This window comes from Theobroma cacao, chromosome 5, assembly GCF_053813885.1.
Source record: "Theobroma cacao isolate CCN51 chromosome 5, ASM5381388v1, whole genome shotgun sequence".
Lineage (NCBI taxonomy): Eukaryota > Viridiplantae > Streptophyta > Magnoliopsida > Malvales > Malvaceae > Theobroma > Theobroma cacao.
The window spans coordinates 29,166,385-29,190,168 of NC_142643.1; the positions used below are offsets into that span (position 1 = coordinate 29,166,385).

Consider the following 23,784-nt stretch of genomic DNA (forward strand, 5'->3'; position numbering starts at 1 on the left):
CATTCATTAAAAAAATTTCATTTCTTTAGAACATAAAAAATAGAAAATTCTAAAGGAATTACTATTTGTAAAATTTTAAAAAATATTTTTTTTACTTTAATTTGTCTTTTCAAAAATATAAAATCCTCTCCTTTCTTTCCCTTCCCTCTCTACTGACCTCCATGTTTGCAATAATATCAGCTTGCTTTATGCGATTCTCTATGGATTTTGAAGCCAATTTTGACACGCTGATGATGGGTTTGGCCTTGGTTGGGCAGATCCAATTAGTTACAAATTCGAAAGAAAATTTTTAAAAAGATTTTATATTTATTTTTAATAAAATTTAAAATTGACGTTAAATGGATAAAATTAAAATTCAAGCATTGCATTGAACATATGAGACATTTTCCTAAATTTTAAGGACCAAACAAAGAAATATGTTAAACAATGAGAGAAAGAGGGAGAGAGAGTTGTTTATATTGTCTACTGAAAGCATAAGGGTAGAGCCATCTGCTGAGATCTGAAACATCCAACAATGCATATTTTTCCTCAGAATGCCATAATGGTCAAGAGCAAGTGTTCTTGCGCAAGAGTACAACACATTGTCACAAAGCATTCCCACGGAGCTACAGAAATTTCCTACTCTACTTCTCAAAGACCTAATCCAACAGTGCGACCATCCCTTCTTCGGAGTCCAGCAGTGTACTGTTTCTCCAAATCCTGCTGGACTTCCCGTTGCTTCTCTGCTTGAAGGAGACCACTGCCATCTTGATTCTCTGGTTTCTGCTCCACCTTCACCTCCCCTTTCACACCCTACAATTGGCCATAGGTACCAAGGCAACCTCAGACTCTAAAACTGTGTTAGTACGTGATGGAACTCTAAATGAGAGAATGAGTCATGGAAGCACATGCAATGGTATGTTCTGTCCTAAGCTGCCACCACTAAATTGTAAGGCAAACAAGTTGCTCAGACAACACACACACACACACATGAGGCCATAAAGAGGGCATAGGGATTTACCATGAGTTTATTGAACTTCTCTTGTCGCTCCCGGTCACCAAATAGTGCAGTATCCCAGCGATGGCCAGACTGACATTCAACCATATACATACATAGAAGTAGCAATTTATGTTAAATGGAGTAAACTGTAAAATTCGAAAAAGCTGAAAATTTAGCTAACTCATAAGAAATACCTCTTCTGCAGGGGTGCTTTTCTTGCTCCCCCAGAGCAACTTCTTCTTTTGCTCAGTAGTCATATTACTATGACCTGCCCCAATAAGGTTCCTGTTAACTGCATTGATAATCAATTCAGATACTGTGTTAATACAATATAACATAAACTTTCATAGAAACCCAGCTGCCAGTCTATAACGTTCCAGTAACAGAAACAAAAGGAAATAATAATTACTTAATCAATTAGTATGACTGCAAATAGGAAATAGAGCCATCAGAAGGATCCCTCTTTCAATTATAGGAACAAAAGTAATTATGGAAACACCAATGCAATTAAAGTACCATATAGAGGGTAATATACAAAGAAGAACAACTAATCAAGCATGTTCTATGACAGGCATACTGCAGAAATATAGTGAGCAATCTTATCAGCATGAGACCAGTTAACCACCTTTCGGGTGGGATGCAATTGATGTTATCTAAGTTGCATTTTCAAGTTCAAAACCTACTTTAGTATATAACCATCCCAGATACAAAAACTGTCAGACCAAAAAAGAGAATTAAAGATGGAGCATATTAGAGAAGATGACAGAGTGATAGCACAGCATGATAGAAGGCTAAAGAACTTAGGTCCCCAAGAAACAAATTCTCCAATGGATGGAAATGACAAAACATACTCCATTTTAATAGAGGCCATGATTATTAGAGACCAAACAAATGGTAACTTTTGAGGCTTGAATCTTACACAAGACCAGTCCAGAAGACAGAACATATGACTAATGCATCATTATGACAGCATATTTTCTATGTAAACCTCATAGCTTCAAAGTAGTTTGCGACAAAAGCATGCTAATGGCTCCATTTCCAAGTGGAATTAAACTATTTCCCCGCTTCGATTCTAACTACCAAAATTTAAGTATAAAGCACAGTTGAAACAAATCTTTCAGCTAACTCCCTATCATGACAAACAAAAACCACTTCTTTTGTCTGTTGTTGAGTTTCAAACAAATACCATATAACAAAGGATGAACAAGTTGATTATCCTTTTTCAAAATCCTCATGGCATGCAAAACAAAGGCATATAAACTCTACGTTGTCTCCAGCATATACTCTCAAATAACAGTTACAGCTTCATGCCATCACAACCAACAAACTTAACCATGAAAACCACAAATTAAGTGAAAGGTAATGATCAAAACCATGAGAAGCATATTATATCAGTATCATAGACATTAGGCAACAGGATAACTTTTAGCATGGGCAAAGTAGAGAACTAGATTCTAAATTTTAAAGGGCAAAGAGCTTGTTTGGCTTAGCCTTTTTTTGGCTTAAAAGCTATTACGAAGCTCTTATGAAAAAAAATACCTTTTAAAATTAAGTTAAAACTATTTGGTAAAATAAATTATATAAGCTCTAATTTTGATTAAAATTACCATAAAGGGTATTCATATTATTTTCAATCACCTAATAAACCAAAGCAGAATAAGTCTACTTCGAACTTATATACGATTTCAGACATTAAAATCAAAAAATTCCACACAGAAACAGAATAGCTCTTAAACTTTATACAGCGGCAATAGTTTTAAATTTTTGTTGATCTAGCAGGCAATCAGACTATGATGCTTCAATTCCCCAAGAAAAAAGAGAACTTTTAAATAGTATTTGAATACAACTTTGAATTTTAGGTCTTCTTTTCTCTTAATCTTTGTAAGAACAAAAAAATCCCAAATTTTACTATTCTGTTGCTGTGTTTTCTATTTCTTTTTTTTTATAGTAGTCTTTGTAGAGAGAGAGGTAAAGGAGTGGAAGATCACGATTTGCATTGAACAAGGATGATTTGCAAAGGAAGGGAAAGGAAAGAGAAATCGATTAAGAGGGGGATATTTCCTAAAAAGCTAACGTGTTTTTAAAAGAAAAGAAAAGAAAGCTCCAGAGACGAACTTTTCTTTAAGCTTGTTTTTTAAATTTTGTTTTTTAAAAAAAGCTACTATTTTTTTAAGAGCTTCTCAAAATCTTGTTTGATCTGACTTTTGTTGTTAAGAGGTAGATAAATTGACAAAAAACTAGGCCAAACAAACACAAAATTAACAATCCCCACCTAAAAGAAAGAATAAAAAAAAAAGACAAAACAATGAACAAAGGACAAACCTCTCTTTTGCAAAGAAGATATAACTTTTCAAAGAAATTAAGTTTGAGACCAATAAAAATTACCATTAACTAGCTACCTAATTGATAAGAACTTAAAACTCAAATGGCCCCAGAGAAACATGTCAACAATCATAAATCAATATTTTCAGCATCTTATCAACAACATTCAGTGCACCTAACTATTTGGCTCAATGGTAGGTGCATGGACCCAAAGTTGAACCCACCCTGCCTTCACCCTAAGTTGTACATATATATATAGAGACGTTCAGCTTTCTCATATAGAAACACACAATTCTGCTTCCTTTTAATGGATTAGGCCTATGCAATCTCACTACATGGATTAAAAATAAATAGATAATCTTCTATAAAGAAAATATATAAGGAAGCTGTAGTTTTAATCATCATATTATCTAAAGGGGTAAAGGACTGAAAAGGTAGTAAGACATAAGTGCATCAATTTCTTTATGAGAGAAAAAGTAGGAAAAGCAAATGTTCAAATCAAGTAAATGACAAACCCATTTAAAAATTTAAAATAATAAGCTGGGCATGAGACCAACTCAAAGTATTGTACTTATATCTTTAGCAGCAAATATAAGAGAAAGGAAAAAAAATAAAAGGATTGGTAGCATGTAATGAAAAAAATTTGTTATAGTCACTCCACATCAAATAGCTACAAGAGAGAGAGAGATGAGATGCCACCCCAAGCCAAATCCATAAGGCATACCTAATTCAGCAGCTTTCATTGCAGCAACCTTAGCTGAATTTATGTCATTAGTGATGTCAACATCATTGCCATGGGCCTGTCCCATGGTCACTCTTCCATCAGTCTCCTCAGCTTGCTCCAGACTTGACCGCTTTTCATCAGCTACAGTAGAAGAAGACTTAAGAAACTAATCGCAGTAATAAAACAATAGAATAATAAACATCAATCTATCGGAAAACAGATACGAATATAACTGCTCTAATATGTAAAATCAAGCACAAAAAAATTACCATCTTTATCATACTCATTGCCCTTGCTTGAGCTAAAGAGTTTCAGTTTTTTAGCTGGAGATTCCTGATTTTTACCAACAAATATAGACTTCTCTTCACACTGCTCCTTCAGAACTCCACCATACCTGTCTTTTTCCATATTAGTTTCCCATTCATCATGTTTCATTCTCTCCTTTGCAGGCTTTTGACCATCTATTTCTTTCAGTCCACTCTTGTAACCTTCTTTACGGCGATATTTATCATTGTCCCTCTCCCTACCAGAAGATGAGTCATTCCGGTGTCCCCTAGATTCTTCATAAGATTCTGTGTAATCACCTTTTCTATCTCCCGAGCTTCTATGGTAGTCCCCTTTTTCCCCTCGACTATCTCTGCCCCGCCTTCTTCGATCTCTATCCATCTCTTCAGAAAAAGAGCTACCCTGTCTCCTACCAGACCCAGCCCTGTCTAAAGCTGAATCCTTGTCTTTATATTTCTGATGCTCTAGAGACTGTGATTCTTTCTCCTTGTCCCTGATCCTATGTCCTGAACCATCATATCTATCACGAGAATATTTGTCAGCATTTCGTGAATAGTCTTTTGACCTGCTAATGTCACTTTCTTGTCTTGGATGATCAGAGTGAGTGCTAAATCTTGATTCTCGACCAGAACGAGAGGACAACCTATCATATTTACTACCTTCATCTGCAAACTTGTCATGACTGACATAATTATCATGCCTGGAGTAACCATGAGAACTCCTGGAAGACTGTCGATCAGAATATCTATAGGAATCACTATTTCTACTATATTTATTCCTACTAGAATCCCTATCTAGTTCTCTCCCATCTCTTCCTGGTTGAGTATCAGCACCTTTTGCCAGATCATCTCTTGATAAGATGGGACTAACGCTGCGGTCACGCTGAGGAGAATTTCCTGTAAATACAGACACAATCAGAAATGAGATTTTGAGAGGTGAGACATTTTCTGCTGATGACCATTCAAACATTCAAGGTCTAAGATTGAAAAAGAAAAGAAACTTGTAGATTAATGTGTCAAGATAATAATAATAATAATAAGAGCAATTCCTCAATGAATAAAGATATTTGGGTTCATTAAACTTGAAGCTTCATGCGTTAATTACTTAGTACAATGGTCAGTCAAGCTCTATATATCATAAATTAGTCAAGACTACTACATTGGACAAGGCTCTAGCCTTGCACTTTTAAGAGTCTTACAAGTTATTATCTATATACAAATAGCATATGAATCAATACACTGGAGAGTGGAAACATCAATCAAAACAATGCTTCCTCATATTTCTTGGGTTATTAGAAAATTTGAACTTTGTGCCTTCGCCTAGTGCAGTGGGCTCCTCCCACTTTAACCCTAATTTCCAACCAGTCCAATTTTCATCAAAACTTCTATATAAACTAAAGTTTCCTAGTTTGTATCATCACACTTCAATATATTAACCAAAGTACTAAAGGGTGACAACCAAACAGTCCAGACAGATTTGCTTATCCCAAAACTCTGACTCCGGTCACATATAACGGGCTGTAAAGGCCAATCAACATCAACAGCACTTTTGAAATAACAATAGTAACAATAATCATTTCATATCTACTGGTTCATGCAAAGATGACTAAACATCAGAGTGATAAATTCACAACAAAAGTGACAACTCCAATGTGAATTCATCACACGTTTACAGAATTGTATGACACAACATGACAAAGAAGAAAACCACTAGAACACATAGGGTATGAGGCAGAAAACAAAGTAGTCAAGAAAGTCAAATTAAATTCCCAGCAGATTTGGCATTGTGATCTTTATTTGATATTGGACTATATTAGGTCATTATTGAAGCTAGAAGGAATATTATTAAGTCCCAATTTTGTGCTTATGTAGGAATATTATGGTAAATCTTATTCTTATTCAGTTTTTAACACTATGGGGGGTACTTGGTAAATCTTCTTATTAAGTCTTAGTTTATCTGTGTCAGAAGTATTCTAGTAATTATTCTTCATAGTCTTTCACATTAGAACCATTCATTCCTTTTAAACCCTAAAAGTAGTCATCAACAAACCAAATCCACATGAAAGCATATTTTTCAAGCTTCAACCCAACCTTGAATCACTGTCCATAGGAAGATTTAATCCCTTTCCATTTCATTTTTTTTTCCCCTCAAAACTTAGTCTTTTCCTTTCTAAACTAACCAACAAGCCCTAATTATCTTCTCCCACTGAAACAAAAGCCTAACCTTTGTTTGGTAGGAAGGAAGAAAAAAGTGAGGAGAAAAAGGGAAGGAAAGGAATAAAATTTGCCTCCCTCCTTATTGGGAAAAGAGACGGAACCTCAAAAGGAAACAAAACAGTAGAAAATAGAATTGTTAATAAAATTATTAATTTATCTATATATTTTTTCCTTCCACTTATTAAAGAATTAAGATTTTGAGAGACTGTAAAGGTGCAAATTCAACAAAATTTGCTTCCCATTTCCTATTCCATCCCCACCAAGCAACAGAAGATAGTTTTGCCTTCCATCCTCTTTCTTCGTTTCTACTTCCCTAGTAACCATGTGAATGGTGAGATTACAAGCTCTTACCAACATATTTCGAATTTTCTTAATTTGATGCAACTCTACTTCCCATCCTACATTAGCAAGGGTTCCAATTTCTTGCATTCTATGAAGGCCATGCATACAAGACAAACTTTTTTGTATTGATGATTAACTCTTGTTCTTGAATTTGAAATTCCCACGGAGTACTTCTTAGAAAAGATAAGGCAGAAGAAGCTAGAATAATATCTTTCCATTGAATGATTATTTTTGAATTGAGAGAAAAGTAGCACTGGGAACTAAATTATCCAGGATTATTGAAATAATTATTGTCTTTAGGTGAAACTTGAATAATACAGCAACTCCTGAAATCTAGACACAGATATATAGTATGTAGGGGACAATTTAAAATATCCAGCAGATCTAATTAACTAGAATCAGTGTTTCTTTAATTATTAGAAAGTCATCAGTAGAGTGAACTAACCATAAATAGTTATACGAGTGAGTCTCTTGACTTCTATTTGAAGTCATATACAAGCATAAGAGACGGGTGCCTGCAATTTTCATATCCATCTCAAGGATAAAAACACCTTCAGATGCAAGGCAACGATATCTAAATAATGACTTTCAGATTCTTTCTCAGCTTTAAATTATCTAAAAAATATAATAATTCCCTGCTCCACCACACCCAAGGCCATCAACCTACTTGCCTCTTAAAATGTAATTGATACAGCCATTTAAAGTCCTTCTTTAGTGCTTTTTACTATGTATTTCCCATATTTTATAAATTGTGACCTTGTGTGCATTTTCATCTTCAAGAGCAGAACTGTCATTGATGCAGTTATTGCACCCTAGATTACATATAAAATTGGCTAAGCCTATACATTCTGAGAGTTTGGAAGTTTATCTACTTTCTAGGGCCCTAAGAGGTTATTTACAAGTTTATTGATCAGTTTCTCCTAATAAAAGTACCTAGTTGAATAACAAAGGCATATCTCATCCAAATGGAAGATCTTGGGTTCAAGAAACAGGAAGCATAGTTTCCAGCCATATAGCCAGCAAGTAGTAACTCATTTTTGAATAAAAAGAAAAAAGTTACTTTCCCATTTAGCAACCCAATTCTAGCAGGTTCATGAAAATATGGATGCTAAACATTCTTGCATTCCACACATTCTTGGCCAAATTTCTTCCCTCTGCTATCCAAATCAAATTAATGCTAAACTCGGCAAATGCTTTCAGAATAAGACCTACAAACAGCAGCCTTCCAAATATGACAATTAACCCCAATCTTATTGCTAATAACAATATCCAGCAACTTGTTCCATCAATTTCAACATCTTATCCATGGCCACATCACAGTTAAATTAAACCCCAATTGATTTCTGACCAGTAACAACTTTGTACAGGGCCCAAGTACCCTAAAATCACTTTTTACTGTAGCCATTTAACATGAAAGCTCTTCCAAGCTTAGTACACCACAACCCACTTAGGTAGATTACCCTACATAATTAGTTTTTACTTAAAAATAATAACATCTAAAGAAAGTTCAGTTCTATGTAAATTAGACTCCAATTCTACCCATGTTAGCTTAGATAATCTCATCATCATATCCTCCCCTCCTCTCACACAACTATAACTGAAACATTCTCTAGGTGACACAACTTAATTTAAAGAAAAATGAATTGCAATAATAGAACATGCAATCAACAACAACTAACGCAGATTACAACCAACCTCTGACATCAAATCAAAAAAATGTCATACTACTCAAAATAAGGACTGTGAACTTATATTGAGACTTTAAAAACATCATAAATCAGAAACATTCCAAGGTTCTAAAAGATCCACTTAGAACATAAAAGAAAAGTAAACAACGAACCTTCAGATGAAGATGACCTGCTGATTGGAGAATGGCGCCTATATTGTCGGTTAGATGCATCATTAGAAAACTTACGAAATGCTGCTTTCGCATCAGAACCATCAGGAGGTGAAGTCTGCAAATTTGAGTCCATGAAGCCTATTACCTGAAATAATTAATAATTTTATGTTAAGTAAACATAAGAAAGCATAGAAAAGAACAACATATTTGCCAAGACAACATAATTATTTGGGAATTAAGAAGAAGAAACCGATGTTATCGAAAAAACTAACAATTGTGGGCATTTGGGGGGCAGGGGGAAGGAAAATAAAGCGAAACTCACGTCATTACAACCATAGAGTAATTCAAAATTAGAACAATCATTTGAACAAAACTTCCAATCTGATAAACTTAAATTTGAAAAATAATAAATAAATAAATAAAGATTCCTCAGCAAAAGAAAACTAGGCAACCCCAGCATTCCCAAGTCACCATTAGTAGCCAGTAAACAGAGTGAAAAATATCTAATCAAGCAAATAAAAATCAGCAGATTTCAGGTATGAAAGGAAGAAGGGAGAAGCTATGATAACTCAAGGTCAAATAAAAAGCAAATAAGAATCAGCAAATAAAAAGCAGATTTCAAAGTCAAGCCTCAATTTATCTCTCCCTTGAGTCAACTCAAGGTTCAGTAACTACTATCATTCTTTAATTTAGTTTCTATTTGTTATTTTATTCTAAGCAAGTAAAGCTCCTTTTTACTTTGTTATTGCTCATTCTACTAGCATAATGCTTCCAAATTTTTTTTTTAAAAAAAAAAAGTGCAAATGCATAATGATATCTTTGAAAGATTAAAACTTGGAAATTCAATTCTTGATGAATGACAGAATATATTACTATTTACTGTAAGGAACAATTTATAATTAAATACGACTTTTGCTTCTGCTTAAGGTCAAGAAATGTTTTGCTGTCGTTCAGGCGGACACCAAAGAATAGGAATTTAAGAGTTCTTTTCTTTTCTTATCTCAAAAACAGATATAAGCTCCATAAACCTAGGAGTTCTTTTTCCTCTTTTTCACATTTTCATTTCTTTCAGAAACTATCAGCACCAACAAGAACAAAAATGTATTTGGGAAATTCATTAAAAAATACGCAGTAAAATGAAGATTAAAAACAAGAAACCCTAGATTAAATCAAGGAAGAGAAGACAGGATTGAGGGGTAAGAACTCGAAATATCATTTTCATTTCTGACAGTTTGTGAGCAACAAAAGAGATCAAATAAAAGCGAATCTAGGGATTCGAATAACAATGTTAAACACGATTGAAGGAGCAATATTACTACTTTAGGAAATTAAATAAAAAGAGAGAGAGAGAATGAAACCTATGCCTTTGGTTGTTAAAGAATTCGATTTCAAAGAGAAGAGCCTTCCTCCCCGTCGCCTTTGCTGTATTTCTGCGGTGCACTCTCCCCTTTCCTCAGGGCTCTTAACTTTTAACGAAAAGTGAAGCGAAGCAAGAAAATCGGGGGAGTGGGAGTTGTCATCGCATGAGCTCGACCTCACCGTTGCTTTGTTACGTGCTGCTCCGTCATTTTTTCTTTTTTTTTTTTTTTGAAATGCATTTTCACTATTTTTTTTTTCTTTATTTTTTTTAATAATTACTGTCCATAATGTATGTGTAACTGTCTGCTTACATTAAAAATTATCTCCAAATAAATCAATTGATTGACACCTATATAATTTAATTATTTAACATATCTATAATATATATAAAAGTAAGATAATTGATTGACACTTGTTATTATCAATTGAATTAATTTTTTTATATTTTTTATGTCTAAATTATATTATTTTTTACATTGAATGGTTTTTTTAACTTTTATTTATTTCAACAAAAATATTTAAAAATAATAATTTTTAACTTTTAATATTTGAAAGATAGATTCATTTAATATTTATCAATTAAAATTTAATATTATTTTTTGTCAATATTTTTGTATTCTGTATGAACTTAAATTCATAGTATTTAGACATCTTTTTTTTGAGTCAATTGATTGATACTTGTCATTCTCAATTGAATTAATTTTTTTATATACCTTATGTCAAAATTATATTGTTTTTTACATTGAAGAGTTTTTTTTTTACTTTTATTTATTTCAAAAAAAAATACTTAAAAATAATAATTTATAACTTTTAATATTTAGATGGTAGATTCATTTAATATTTATCAATTGTAATTTAATATTATTTTTTGATTATATCTTTTTATTCTGTGTGAACCTAAATCCATAGTATTTAGATATCTCTTTTATACATCTAATAAATATCCATCCAATTCATTAAACAAAATAAAAAAGTCAAAAAAATCTACTCATTTCTTAATATACATAACACACAGTCATTATTGAATATACAAATCAATTGAATTTGACAACTTTTAACTATTTATTTTATATATAAAAGACAGATACTACTATAAATTAATAATTATTTTATATTGATTTCTCAATATACATAGCACACAGTCATTATTGAATAAACAAATCAATTGAATTTGACAACCTTTAGCCATTAATTTTATATATAAAAGACAAATATTACAAGAAATTAGTAATTATTTTATATTGATAAGATCTTTACATTATACTATTACCTTATATTTTACAACTATTTATCTTAATTTGTCAATAGTATAGGTTATGTACTCTCTCATTTTTTAATATTTTATTATACATCAACAATCTTTGATAGGATTATTATATTCTTTGTATAAGTATTGTTTTATAACCGTATATGTAAGTGCAAGTTTTCGGTAATTGAAACCAGAGTAAATAAGTATCTTCAATTAATACCAGTTTATTTTTTCCTCTACCAACAAGAACCATACATTCAAGTAGTTCAATAATACAATATAGCACAACAACAAAAACCAAAGAAATAAAAACAAATGTATATGGCAAAAAGAAGAGCAAACTGTCACTATATCTAATGGTTGTGTAATAGTTTATATTCCATTAAAATTTAGTTAAGTACAAGTCTTACATCTAAAAGATTGATATACATCATCTAACAAAAATGGAAACCTCTAAATCCCAAATGTTATTCATTTTGTTTGAAAAATATATTTTTAATGAAAAAAATTTACTGAATGTTTAACAAGATTATTATCTTTTTTGGTTAAGTATTGTTTCAAAATCATATATTTAGGAACAACTTTTAGTAATTGAAACCAAAGTAAAAAACTATCTTCAATTAGTACCAATTTATCTTTTCATTTATCAATAAAAATCATACATTCATATAGTTAACTAATATAATATAACTCTTCCTACAAAATTTTTTGAAGGTATCAAACTGAAGTCCACTTCAACATAATCTATATTTTTTGTGATCTTTTCCGTAGTGTAGCTACGGGCACCATCCTAGTAATAGCTTAATTTGGGTTGAATTATCCATGAGATATGTGTGGTATTCTGTTATTTATTGAGAGTGTTTGTTTGATTTTTTTTTTATTGATGAGATTTTGGATATTTTAGAAGATGTTTGAGGATGATTTTATATGTTTATATTTATTTCAACCTATTGCTTAATAATATAAATTTTTAAACAAATATACATTTTTTCATATTCTTAATTTAAAAAACATATTCTTCAACATATTGCTTAATAATATAGATTTTGCCTGTTTATAGTGTTCATCTATTTAGTTTGTCTTTAAGTCATATAAATTGGTTGTTGGGTTTCCTTCTTTCATTTTTTATTTTTTGTCTATTTTTGTTTTTTTAATTTTTTTGGATTTAGGGATTTTAGATTGCATGTAATTGGTTTTTGCTTTTGTTCCTCATTGTGATTTTTTTATTTGTTCCTCATTGATGATTGTATGTTCTTTGTTTTATTTTGTTTAATTATCGTTATTAATTTTGAAAGTATTTTATTTATGTTAATTCTCAAGGCATCTTAAATTGGAGATTATGGGGAGCATAATTTGTTAGAAAAGAAAAAAAAAGGAAAAGTTGAAACATAATAAACGGATTTTTTTTTATAAGTTTTGAAATTGAATACTTTATTTAATTTTTCTCTCTTTTTAATTTTTTGTTATTCTTTTTTAATGGTTTATTTATTAATAATATTTATAATTTTATCTTTTTTTCAAAAAAAATTGTCATACAAGTCAACATTAACTACCCATTGTTGTTTTTTTTTATGCATGAATTTTTTTGTTTTTTAAGTTGATTTGGTTTTTAGATTAATTTCTTTGAATGCGATTGATTAGTATTGCTTTATTTTTAAGATAACTTCCAATCATAATTGTTTCAAGGTATTTTATATATTGTTCTTATTTTATTTCTTAATTTCATGATTTTCTATTTATTCAAATTTTCATTATTTGCATTCTTTATTATTTTTATTCTTATAATGTTGTCACTTCCATAAAAAAATTAGAAGTCTTTCAAGTTTTTAAATTCTTTCTTTGGTTTTTTATCTTATATGATTAGATGTATGGTTATACCTGTCTATTGTAGATAATAATCTACTTGCACTTTCACTCAAGTTGTATCAATTATTATTTTTTAATTATCTTTTGTAGATGCGCAAAATTGGTTAACTATGATTTTTGAAGTACCATATTACAAAAAAGTTATGTCACGACCCGGTACTCTCTTTGAGCCCGTGACAACCGTCGCTATGTCTCGATAGACATTCATTACCCGAAATATCAACCGAAATCTCGCAAGGTTTTTGCATCAATTTTACATCTCCCCTATTAGCAACAATTACTAAATATCATGTTTTAAGGGAATATAAACTATTTTTTAAATCAAAACAAACAAAAAGTAATTTCTGCTATACAAAAGTATTTTGGTCATTTTTACCCTAAATTTTTGAAACTTGGTGAAAATACAGCATACGATCGAAAAATATACATTTCTTATCTAAAAATAATTTTAGTAATCTAAATCATCCATTGAAAATGAAATTTTGGCTAATCAAACTAAATAAAAATATTAAATAAAATATTTTATTTTCTTATAAAACAATATTTATAGAACTCTGCGTAAATGATTTTTGTAGTGTAAAAGCAAAATAAATTCATACATGCAGTGGCACACGTAGCAAAGTATACAAAATATTCTACAATGACATTTGGGCCCAATATAATTGAAAATATAAAAGACTGTAGACCTTCGATTTCTAAGGATGCAAATCCAAAAGTAATCATCGACAAAATCGGTTATCTACAGACTGTCCTGAGCCTAAAATGGATAAAAAAAAAAGGGGTGAGTTTTTACAAACCCAATGAGTAAGCAAAATTCATCTATAACATTTTAAACCGAGTAAATGGAGACAGTTAAATCATCCCATCATAATATAGTTCATAACATTCAAAACTCATTTCAATTCCTATAAAACAATTACATTTCATCAAAATAATCAACAAGGCTTATGATTCTCTTAAAAACTTGGCTTGTGCCAAAACTCATACTCGGTGACACCTTGGCCCGGGCATCCAACCGAGTCCGCCAAGGATGTTAAAACGACATATACCCATAAAACATGTTTTTAGTTTTAAAATATAGCCATTCCTTGGCGTTGACTAAGTTTCATCCTCACGTGGTGGTTCAGCGTGAAGTAAACTCTAAACTTACCTTAGGAGATACCCTTCGCGCCTCTCATACTAAGGTAAAATATAACGGGGTTTACCGTGCCCCTCTAATAGGCTGGTCCATGAAAACCCGCCCACTGCAATAAGCTAATCAAATAACCTACCAAATCAATAAATATTTCGACAGCATGACATGGCTAATATGATAATATCCAGCCTGTCAAGGTAAAATAAAAACAGTTCGTATAATCCACAAATCACAAATCCAGCCATTCATGCTACCACAATTTCATAAGCCATCAATTCAAATCATGTATATATATATATAATACGGATGTATAGCCTCCACTTACTCTATTTCTTAATCAACATTTAGTTTTAGAATAATTTATAAATCTCATTCATTTAACCAACATTTAAAATGTAAAACATAATAATTTGCAAATTAAGTGCCTTATTCTTTAAAATCTTAAAACAAGTATAAATCACTTTAGATAATTAAGATGAACATCTGATTACTCACAATAGCAGGAGTTTGAAGTGCTTCTATTCTTGGTCCTCGGGCACAATATCTTTACCCTTATCAGAGGGCTCACCACCTATACATAATACACGACATGTAATTCAATATATTTTATGCCAAACTGTTATAAAACTATTTCAGGCTCTATATGAATGCATGACATTGAATGAGAATTGTCCGAATAATCATTTAAAAACGGTGTTCTACGTGGGTTCAATTATGATCGGACTGAATTGGCATTTGACCTAACTCGCACTATGCCTTGTTTAATTAGCCAAAACATCCAATTCAACTCCAAATATCTTCATTACACTTCCAATATTCCAAATACACCAAAGTACCTCAATGAGCTTAATTGTGACTTAATTTATCGTAACCGAAATTCATTCCGATTTCGATATCCGATACCATATATCATCAATTCCTAGCTAAATAACATGATTTACAACCAAATCCATCATCAACATGTCACCTAATAAATTCAACCAAAGAGGGTTTGTCACGACCCAGAACTCCCATCGGGCCCGTGACAACCGCCGCGACGTCCCGATAAGCACTCATTACCCCGAATGCCGATCGAAACCCCGCAAGGCTTAGCATCAACTTTCGCATCTCCCCGGTGAGCGACAGTTATTAAATCTCGCATTTCAAGAAATCATAAGTTGTTTCCAACTCAAAACAATAAAAATATTATTTTCTAGCTCATTGGGGCATTTTCGTCATTTTTTTTTTGAAATTTCGAAATCCGAAAAAATGTAATATGTAAGTGGAAACACATATTTCATGATTTAAATTAAATTTTGAAGTCTAAAACATTCGTTTAAAGTAAAATTATAGCTATTTGAATATAATAAAAATATTAAATAAAATATTCTATTTTCTTAAAACACAATATTTTCAAAGTCTTCCTAAAATAACTTTTGTAGCGTAAGAGTAAAATAAATTTATTCATATAGTAATAAAGATAATTAAAGTATGAAATTTCGTTTACAGTGACACGTGGGCCCCCAACTAACCAAGAAGGTGTAGAGCTACGAACCCTTACTTCCTATGATGCAACTCTGAGATTAATTCTCGTCTTAATCAACTATCAACAAACTGTCCTGAGCCTGAAAAATGGATAGGAAGAGGGGTGAGATTAAATAATCCCAATGAGTAAACAATTACCATCAAAAGCATCTAAAGCCGAGTAGATGGAGACAATATAAAAACGTTATATCTCAATAATGTTCATAACACAAAATTCGTTTCAATCTATACCAAATAATTTCTTTTCATCAAAATTTCCCCGACTTATGAATTTCTTAAACTTGGCCCCTGCCAGAATCATTCTCACGGGTACCTTCATCAAGGTATCCCACTGAGACCGCCAAGGCTGTTCAATGACCCATACCCATAAACATGTTTTCACATCTGACACACAGCCGTTCCTTGGCGTTGGCTGAGTCTCACTCTCACGTGGTGGCCCGAACGTGAGGTGCACTCAAATCATACCTCAGGAGATACTTCACCCAACATCTCCCCCCGGAGGTAAGTATATAATTGAGTTACCGTGCCCCTCTCATAGGCAGTCCACGGAAACCCCCACCACTGCAGTGACCGTTTAATATACCACCAGACCCATAAAAATTCCAGTAGCATAATATGGCGAATAAAATGTAATCCAGTCTACCAAGACCAATCCAAAACTGTTCATATATTTCATGCCAACCTCAAAAATTTAGCCATCATGCTATCATAGTGTCATAAGCCACAATTTCAATAACATATAAAATCATAAATTTCAACACAGTCTCCATATACTCAATTTTCCCAAAACAATATTAGTTTTCAAAACCAGTATAAATCTCATTTTTTATTAAAAAACATTTTAATTGGAAAACATAATATTTTATAATTTAAACTCACCATTTAATAAAAGCATCAAACAAGTATAATTACTCTAGATATTTAAGACGATAAATTGTCCACTCACAGTTCTAGGAGTCGACGTACTCCTAATCCCAGTCTTCAAGCACAATTTTTGTACTTTTACCAGTGTAATTTGCTCACCCCCTATCCACAATGTACAATACATAATTCACCACATCAATGCTTGACCATTATAAAATCAATTCAGGCTCGGTATATATGCATGATATGACATGCAACTTATCCGATTACCGCTTAAATGCGATGCTAACCTAATTCGGCCTATTACCCGATTAAATTACTAACGCGTCCAATTTAATCTCAAATTAATTTTTTTCAGTTTCTATACCTCAATTGCACCCAAATTGACTTAATGTCCCTCAGTGTGGTGCAAATTATCAGTCCCGATAGCAAATTACGAAAATACCCCTAATGGGTAAAAATTCGTATTTTTACTCCGAAAATTCCCATTATTTTTCTAAACTCATAATTCACCATTATTCATCATAATTCCTCAAATAAACATCAAGATCATCAGCCAATATTCCCCTAAAAAATTCGGCCAATAATAGTAATGGAGGAAAATAAATTCTTTTCTTGTTGTTTTGTTCCTAAATATGCTAAACTAACTTAAAACACTAACATAACTTAAAATCAAATTAATCTAACAAGTTTCTCTCTCCTAACCCATTTTTCCAGAATTGAATTCATCCTCAAATCACATGATTCAACCATGAAAAATGATGGGAAATGCATGGAAATGATAAATCTTAAGCTAAGCTTGAAAAATCATACCTTTAAACACTTGATTCCTTGAAAAATCACACTTTTTCTTTGAATTTTCTTACTCTAGGGTTTGTTCTTATTTCTCTCTCTCTCCTGCTGGTTTTGGCTGACCATCCCAATGAAGAATTCTGGAATTTTCAAGCCTTTTAATAGGCTTAATAAAATATTATTATTTTATTTACCTTTTGAATATTTTATTATTTTATTTTTTTCTAGCCATCTTTTTGACTTTCTTTTTCTACCACTCAATCCTCTTCACTTATCCATGTCTTCCATGAAATTTCTAGACTTTTCCAAAGTTTTGGTGGAGTAAATTTTTAAAAATTACACTTTTGCCCTCGAACTTTTCAAAAATTACATTTTTGCCCCAAAAATTGAAAATTTGCCATAATGCATAATTTTCACTCCTCATACTCATTTCATACTCCAAATAATTAAATTTGATCAAAATCCTTTCAAAAATTAAATTTTCGATTTCGAGTGGCAAAATTACCATTTTGCCCCTATACTTCAAATTATACCGAAATTAAAATTTTTCACTTCTAAACCTCAAATCATACTCCAATACTCAAATCATACTCCAATAAGTCAAATGGGGCCAAAAAAATCTTTTCTAAAAATTCTCATTTTGTCCCCAAGTGGCAAATGACCATTTTGCCCCTAGATAGTAAAAATTTCGGTTTGACTCCGAATTGATCCTCGAACTCCTAATTACCATTTTGAGTCATCTCTGAACTGTGAAACTCTTAATTTTACCTTAAAATTCCTATTTGAACTAGTTCGAGGCTTAATCGACTTAATGATACCATTAGGGGCAATATCGTCTTTTAACGATTTTTCGAACTTCCTAAATATACAAACATTCTATCGAACATGTGAATGACATTATAATTATTTTACAAAGCAGGGTTTGATAGGGTTATTGAAGGGCATGTGATTTTTTTGCTTGTTTTTCCTTCCAAACATCACAAAATGACTAAAAACACTAGAATATTATAAAATCTAGCCAAATTCATCACCAAAACTTCTCTCTCTAGGTTTGGCCAGCAAAGGTTCCCTCTTGAAAACTTGAATTTCAGCAATGAAGAATGAAAAAGGATGCATGGGAAAGGTAGATCACAAGCTAAAATTAAAAAATCTTACCTTTACTTGCTTGATTCCTTGAAATCCAACAATTTCTCTTGGATTTTTCCTTCCTAGGGTTTGTTCTTCTCTTTTCTCTTTATTCTTTAATTTGGTCGGCCAAGAGAGAGTGATTTGGGAGAAGTGTGTGCTGGTTTTTAAAGGGAATTATAAAAGGATTAAAATTTGCCACGTGTCACCATGTAATTGGTCCATGCTTAAAAACTTAACAATTAAGCATTTTCTCACCACCACATATAATCTCTCACTTAAAAAAAATAATGGGTGAAATTCATGGGTTTAACAAGTGTCGTGGTGGTGTAAAATTCCAAAATTTCCAATTTTGTGCTCATGGATACTTAAAATGACCTTTTTGCCCCTATGTTTGGAAAAATGTCAAAATTGAAAATTTTCACTTCTCAAATTGAAATAATGCTCTAATTAATCAAATTTAGTTAAAATATCATCCAACATTCCAATTTTGCCCTTGGGTGCAAAATGACCATTTTGCCCCTATGTTATGAAAATTCTAGAATTAACTCCAAATCAATCCTCAAATTTCGAATCATCGTATTAAGACATTCTAAGATTCAATAACTCTCAAATACATCGTAAAATCTTTATTTGGCCTAATTCGAGGCTTTAATCAACTTAATTGTACCTTTAGGTACAATACCGACTTTTAACGATTTTTCGATACATTCACTTATGCAAACATTCTATCAAGCACATGAATGACATGACAAGTATATAGTAGAGTAGGGCTTGACAAGTTACATCAAGGTGGTCTAAGCGCAAAAGCACCTAAGGACGTTCCAAGCACAGAAGTGCCCAAGGGTTTCTAACTTAGGAAGCACCTAAAGCATTTCAAGCGTGGAAGCACTCAAAGGGTGTTCCAAGCGTGGAAGTGCTCTAGGGCCTTCCCAGCGCAAAAGCACCTAGGGACGTTCCCAGTGCGAAAGTGCCTAGATTCCAAGTGTAGAAACACCCAAGAGTAAGCATAGAACAACTGTTTATATGGGGAGGTGAAAGTAACTCGAAACAAGTGGCAGGGTTCATGAGTTACCTTCACATTTAAGATGTTCTAGAGAGCTTGCGTGGTGGCTCAAATATGGAGATAATTAAGAAGACTTCCTCTTAACCTTTCCTTGAAGTACATATACTTTACCCTTTTTTTTCTTTGCTCCTTAAGAATACATGTGGCACACTATCAAGTGCCACTACTCCATTACCCAAAACTTACACCCACTACCCAACTACATGGTCATTCTTTTAATATCCTATAAATAGTTTTTTAACTACTCTTCCATGACAAGCTCATTCTCCTACGATTGAATGTGTTCTCCTAATTGTTCCTAATAAAGTGCTCTTGTTCAGTATAAATATGAGGGCCTTGGAGATTGAGAGGCAAGCATAAATCATTAGAAACCCAGTAGATATTATACTAAAAGCTTTATTGAGACTCCTCCAAACATTCTTTCTATTCAGCCATTCCCATTCGTTGTAATTCGTCACTTCCTCTAACTTTTCTCATCCTTCACCACCTGCCATTCAAAGCACTTATGCTTCAAGGAGTGTTCCAGTCTTTCTCTCTACAACCGCTAATGCATTCCGATTCATTCATTGCAACATATCCTCTATTCTTACCAGAAAGACCCTTTACATTTTTTGTGACTTCATTTGGGGAGGAGTGATTATAGTAAATGAAAAATTAGCCAAATTTTTTTATTAAAAGGTATGGAGAGTTCTCCCGACAACCAAAAAACACTAGCCCCTACCTATGTCCAAGAGCTAATGAAAATACTCCAAGCTTCCCAAGAAAGGTTGAAAGTCTTGGAAGAAAACATTAAACGGATGATGAAGATTATAGCCCAGTTGGCATCCTCAATTGCCACAATTTCTCAACCTCAACCAATGCCGACCCATAATGGAGAAAATGCCACTAACGTGGTTAACAACAATGGAAATAGAAGATGTGAAGAGAGCACGACTGACCCACTTCTTAATACCACTAATCCTTCAATTATAGGTAATCTCATTACAATAATTCCTTCCATTAATGCTTAAAGTTTTGTCACAAAAGAAATGTTGAAGAAGCGACTCGATTAGAAGAACAAAAGTTTCAAGTTTTCAAAGTTTGACTTGAAACTACCCCATTTTACCCAAGTAGATGCTAAGTTGTACCCCAAGAATTACACTAGCCCGAAATTCAAACAATTTAATGGTAAGATTGATGATGCTCAAGAACATGTCATGAAGTTCGTAGAAACCTTACGAGTTACAAGCTTGGACAACAATTTAAAGCTGAAGGAGTTCTCTAAATCCCTCACTGAGAAAGCTTACACATGGTATGTTAATCTCACTCCAGGCTTAATTGACTCCTAAAACTAGATGTGTAGAATGTTCAAGGAAAAGTTCTTTTTTACCTAAGAAAAGGTGACCCTTTGGACTTAGGGAGAGAACATCAAAAGGCAAGAGACGATCTTATGGAGTACATCCAGCGATTTAGGGAACACGTATTGGATATACAAGATTCTCATGATGAAAAGGAGCTTGTTAAAGTATGCATCCTAAGTATGTACGATGAATATAAGGTGCATTTGGAAAACTTACCTCTTCCTACTTTTACCATTTTAGTTGAAGCTGCACAATAAACCAATAATACAATACTTAGGAAAAAGGAAGCTAATAGTTTCAATAGTGAAAACACCCCAATTGTGAACGTAATCCAAGAAAGAGGTAAAGAAAGAAGAAGACCTCGAGAAAACATGTGGCCAAGGCGTGACAACTTTAAAAAAAGACAAGATGAAAATATTATTGCACCTTCTCCATTCTCAATTCCACTTGACAAAGTAAGGGCACTCATTCAAAAATGGATTAAAGACGGACAAATAAATTTGCCTTATGTATCGAGACCACCAACCGCAAAAAAGAAGTCCAATCCACACTATTGCAATTACCATTATGCAGTGAGTCATCCATTTACAGAATGTAGAAACATGCGTAAGATATTTCATAGAAGAACACAAATAAAATAAGTCTTGATTGGAAATAACAAATTTCAAAATAATCCACTCCCTACTCATCATAATACTTGAAAACATGTAAGTGCAATGCTTAGCATTCAAAAAGAGCCTACACCACCTTCCAATCAAGAAGAAGATACATGTACAGCTACTATGGTTACCTCTTCCATTGCCAACTCACTCATGAAGACACTTAGCTGTAGACACTTCATTCATCAGCTTGGCTTCTTAAAGGAATCAAGGAAAAAGGCAACCACAAGTTAATGTAGATAATTGGTTTGTAGAATGGGGAATGCAGCTTGGTGGGACAACCTATGAAGAAAATGGAAAGTGGATATGATAACGCCATAGTATTCACAGAAGCAAACATGTGTACATCACATCTCTATCACAACAAGCCACTCTATGTAAAGAGTAATGTCAACGGATACTTAATGCGAAGAACATTCATTAATAATGGTTCCTTGGTAAACCCCATGCCATTGTCTAATCTGAAGGTTGTGAATATAAAACTAAGGAGTTTGCATCACCTTATGACCATTACTTCCTTCAATAACAAAGAGATTAAAACTTTAGGACAAGTCATGGTGAATTTCAAGATGGGGCCTATTCAATATTAGACTTGTTTCCATGTTATTAAAGCTAAGGTGGCCTATCACCTCCTTATAAGAAGGAAGTTTTTGCATATTCATAATATCAATCCTTGTTTGCGTCACCATTGAATCTAAGGCTATTGGAAAGGGAATGAAGTCTTTGTTTTAGCAACCAAAGCACCGTTTGAGCATCATAAGGCAAGTTACATTGAAGCTTCTTTATTTGAGGAACTAGCAAAGGAAGGTGAAACTACCATAGCTAGGCCTATAAGTGTTCCACTTCCCTGATGGGAAGAGTACTCCCAAAAAGAGGAAAAAATCATATCAAAAAAGAAGAAGCAAGGAAGAAAGAGAAAACGCTTCGAAAGAAAAAAAAGGAAAACCCCATTAGGATAAGTTCCTATGCCTTTGAAGACGGGAAGATAGTTTACTACTTATAATGGGGTGTGGGTCTGGAGAAGCATTTTTTTTAACCTCATATCACATTAACCACAAAATATACCACCATCTTGTCTTCAGGTGGAAGAAGTAGAAAAGGAACATGAAGCATAGCTTATAGCAGAACACATTAGAAAAGGAACATCAGTAGCTAAGTTTAGTCCAAAGTGGGAAAGACCATACCTTGTTCATAATGTAAACTAAAGGGGATATTGCAAGTTAGTGAATCAAAGACCAATGTTATTACAGAACTAGTCAATTTTCAATACATTAAGAAGTATCATGTATGACAATACTATCCACTATTTGCCTTTTTTATGGATGACTTCTTAAAGTCAATGTTTGCTTAAATGCCTTATTTTACTTTAAATGCATTATCAGTCGTAGCTTTATTGCTTTTGTTTTGGCTGTCTTGTGAAATCTTAAAGTAAATTCATTCAAAGTAAATTTATTTTCAGTCGCAAGCTTATCGCTCTTATTTTGGCTACAATATCATTGTTTTACTTGGTCGCAAGCTTTATCGCTCAAATCTTTCACCATATAATTCATATTTCAGCCCCAAGCTTTAACGCTCATAATTTGACTAGAATAAAATTACGATATTGGTTGTAAGCTTTATCGCTCACTTTTTGATCATTGTTTGCTATTCACAAATGGACGATAGCTTTAAACACTTATATAATATGTCATTCTCTTTCTTACAAAGTTGAGTATTATTCTCTCTAATATGAAGTTGAGAATCCTTTTGGTCGCGCATAGTAATACTTGTGAAACATTCGGATGTTTGCAAAGAATTAAATATGGAACAGAGTAGCTCAATAAGACCATGAAGAAAGCAAAGTAGATGTTTACTATGAAAACAAGTCTACAATATCAAAGAAAAAAAAAGAAGAACAAGGAAAAACTAATTAAGTATGAAGTTCATAAGGTAGGAGGATTGATCATTTTTAAAATTGGAAAGGCTGTCTACTTTTCTTGCAACTCTATCTTCCTTGCATCAAGCTCTTTTATCTTAGCTTCTATGTTAGGTTTGTCAACCTTTGTCATAATGTATCTTTTGGCCTTAGCTATGCAAGGGTCAGGGCATTTAATGTGA

The 23,784-nt window shown here is 32.7% G+C and overlaps 1 protein-coding gene across 2 annotated transcripts; it reads right to left on the reverse strand.

Annotated features, from left to right (window-relative positions):
- Positions 1 to 339: 339 nt before the first annotated feature.
- LOC18598676 (pre-mRNA-splicing factor) lies at positions 340 to 10,223 on the reverse strand. 2 transcript variants are annotated; one of them, XM_088806826.1, is made up of 7 exons: positions 10,073 to 10,223; positions 8,709 to 8,853; positions 4,295 to 5,206; positions 4,026 to 4,166; positions 1,174 to 1,271; positions 1,001 to 1,069; positions 340 to 829 (listed from the first exon to the last, which is right to left on the reverse strand). In XM_088806826.1, the coding sequence occupies exons 2-7, from the start codon at positions 8,839 to 8,841 to the stop codon at positions 389 to 391; spliced, it is 1,794 nt and encodes a 597-aa protein (XP_088662952.1). In that variant the 5' UTR covers positions 8,842 to 8,853; positions 10,073 to 10,223; the 3' UTR covers positions 340 to 388. The 2 variants fall into 2 exon arrangements, with proteins under 2 accessions (XP_088662952.1, XP_007028349.2); XM_007028287.3 differs by having other exon boundaries at positions 418 to 792; positions 10,067 to 10,223.
- Between the last annotated feature and the right edge of the window lie 13,561 nt (positions 10,224 to 23,784).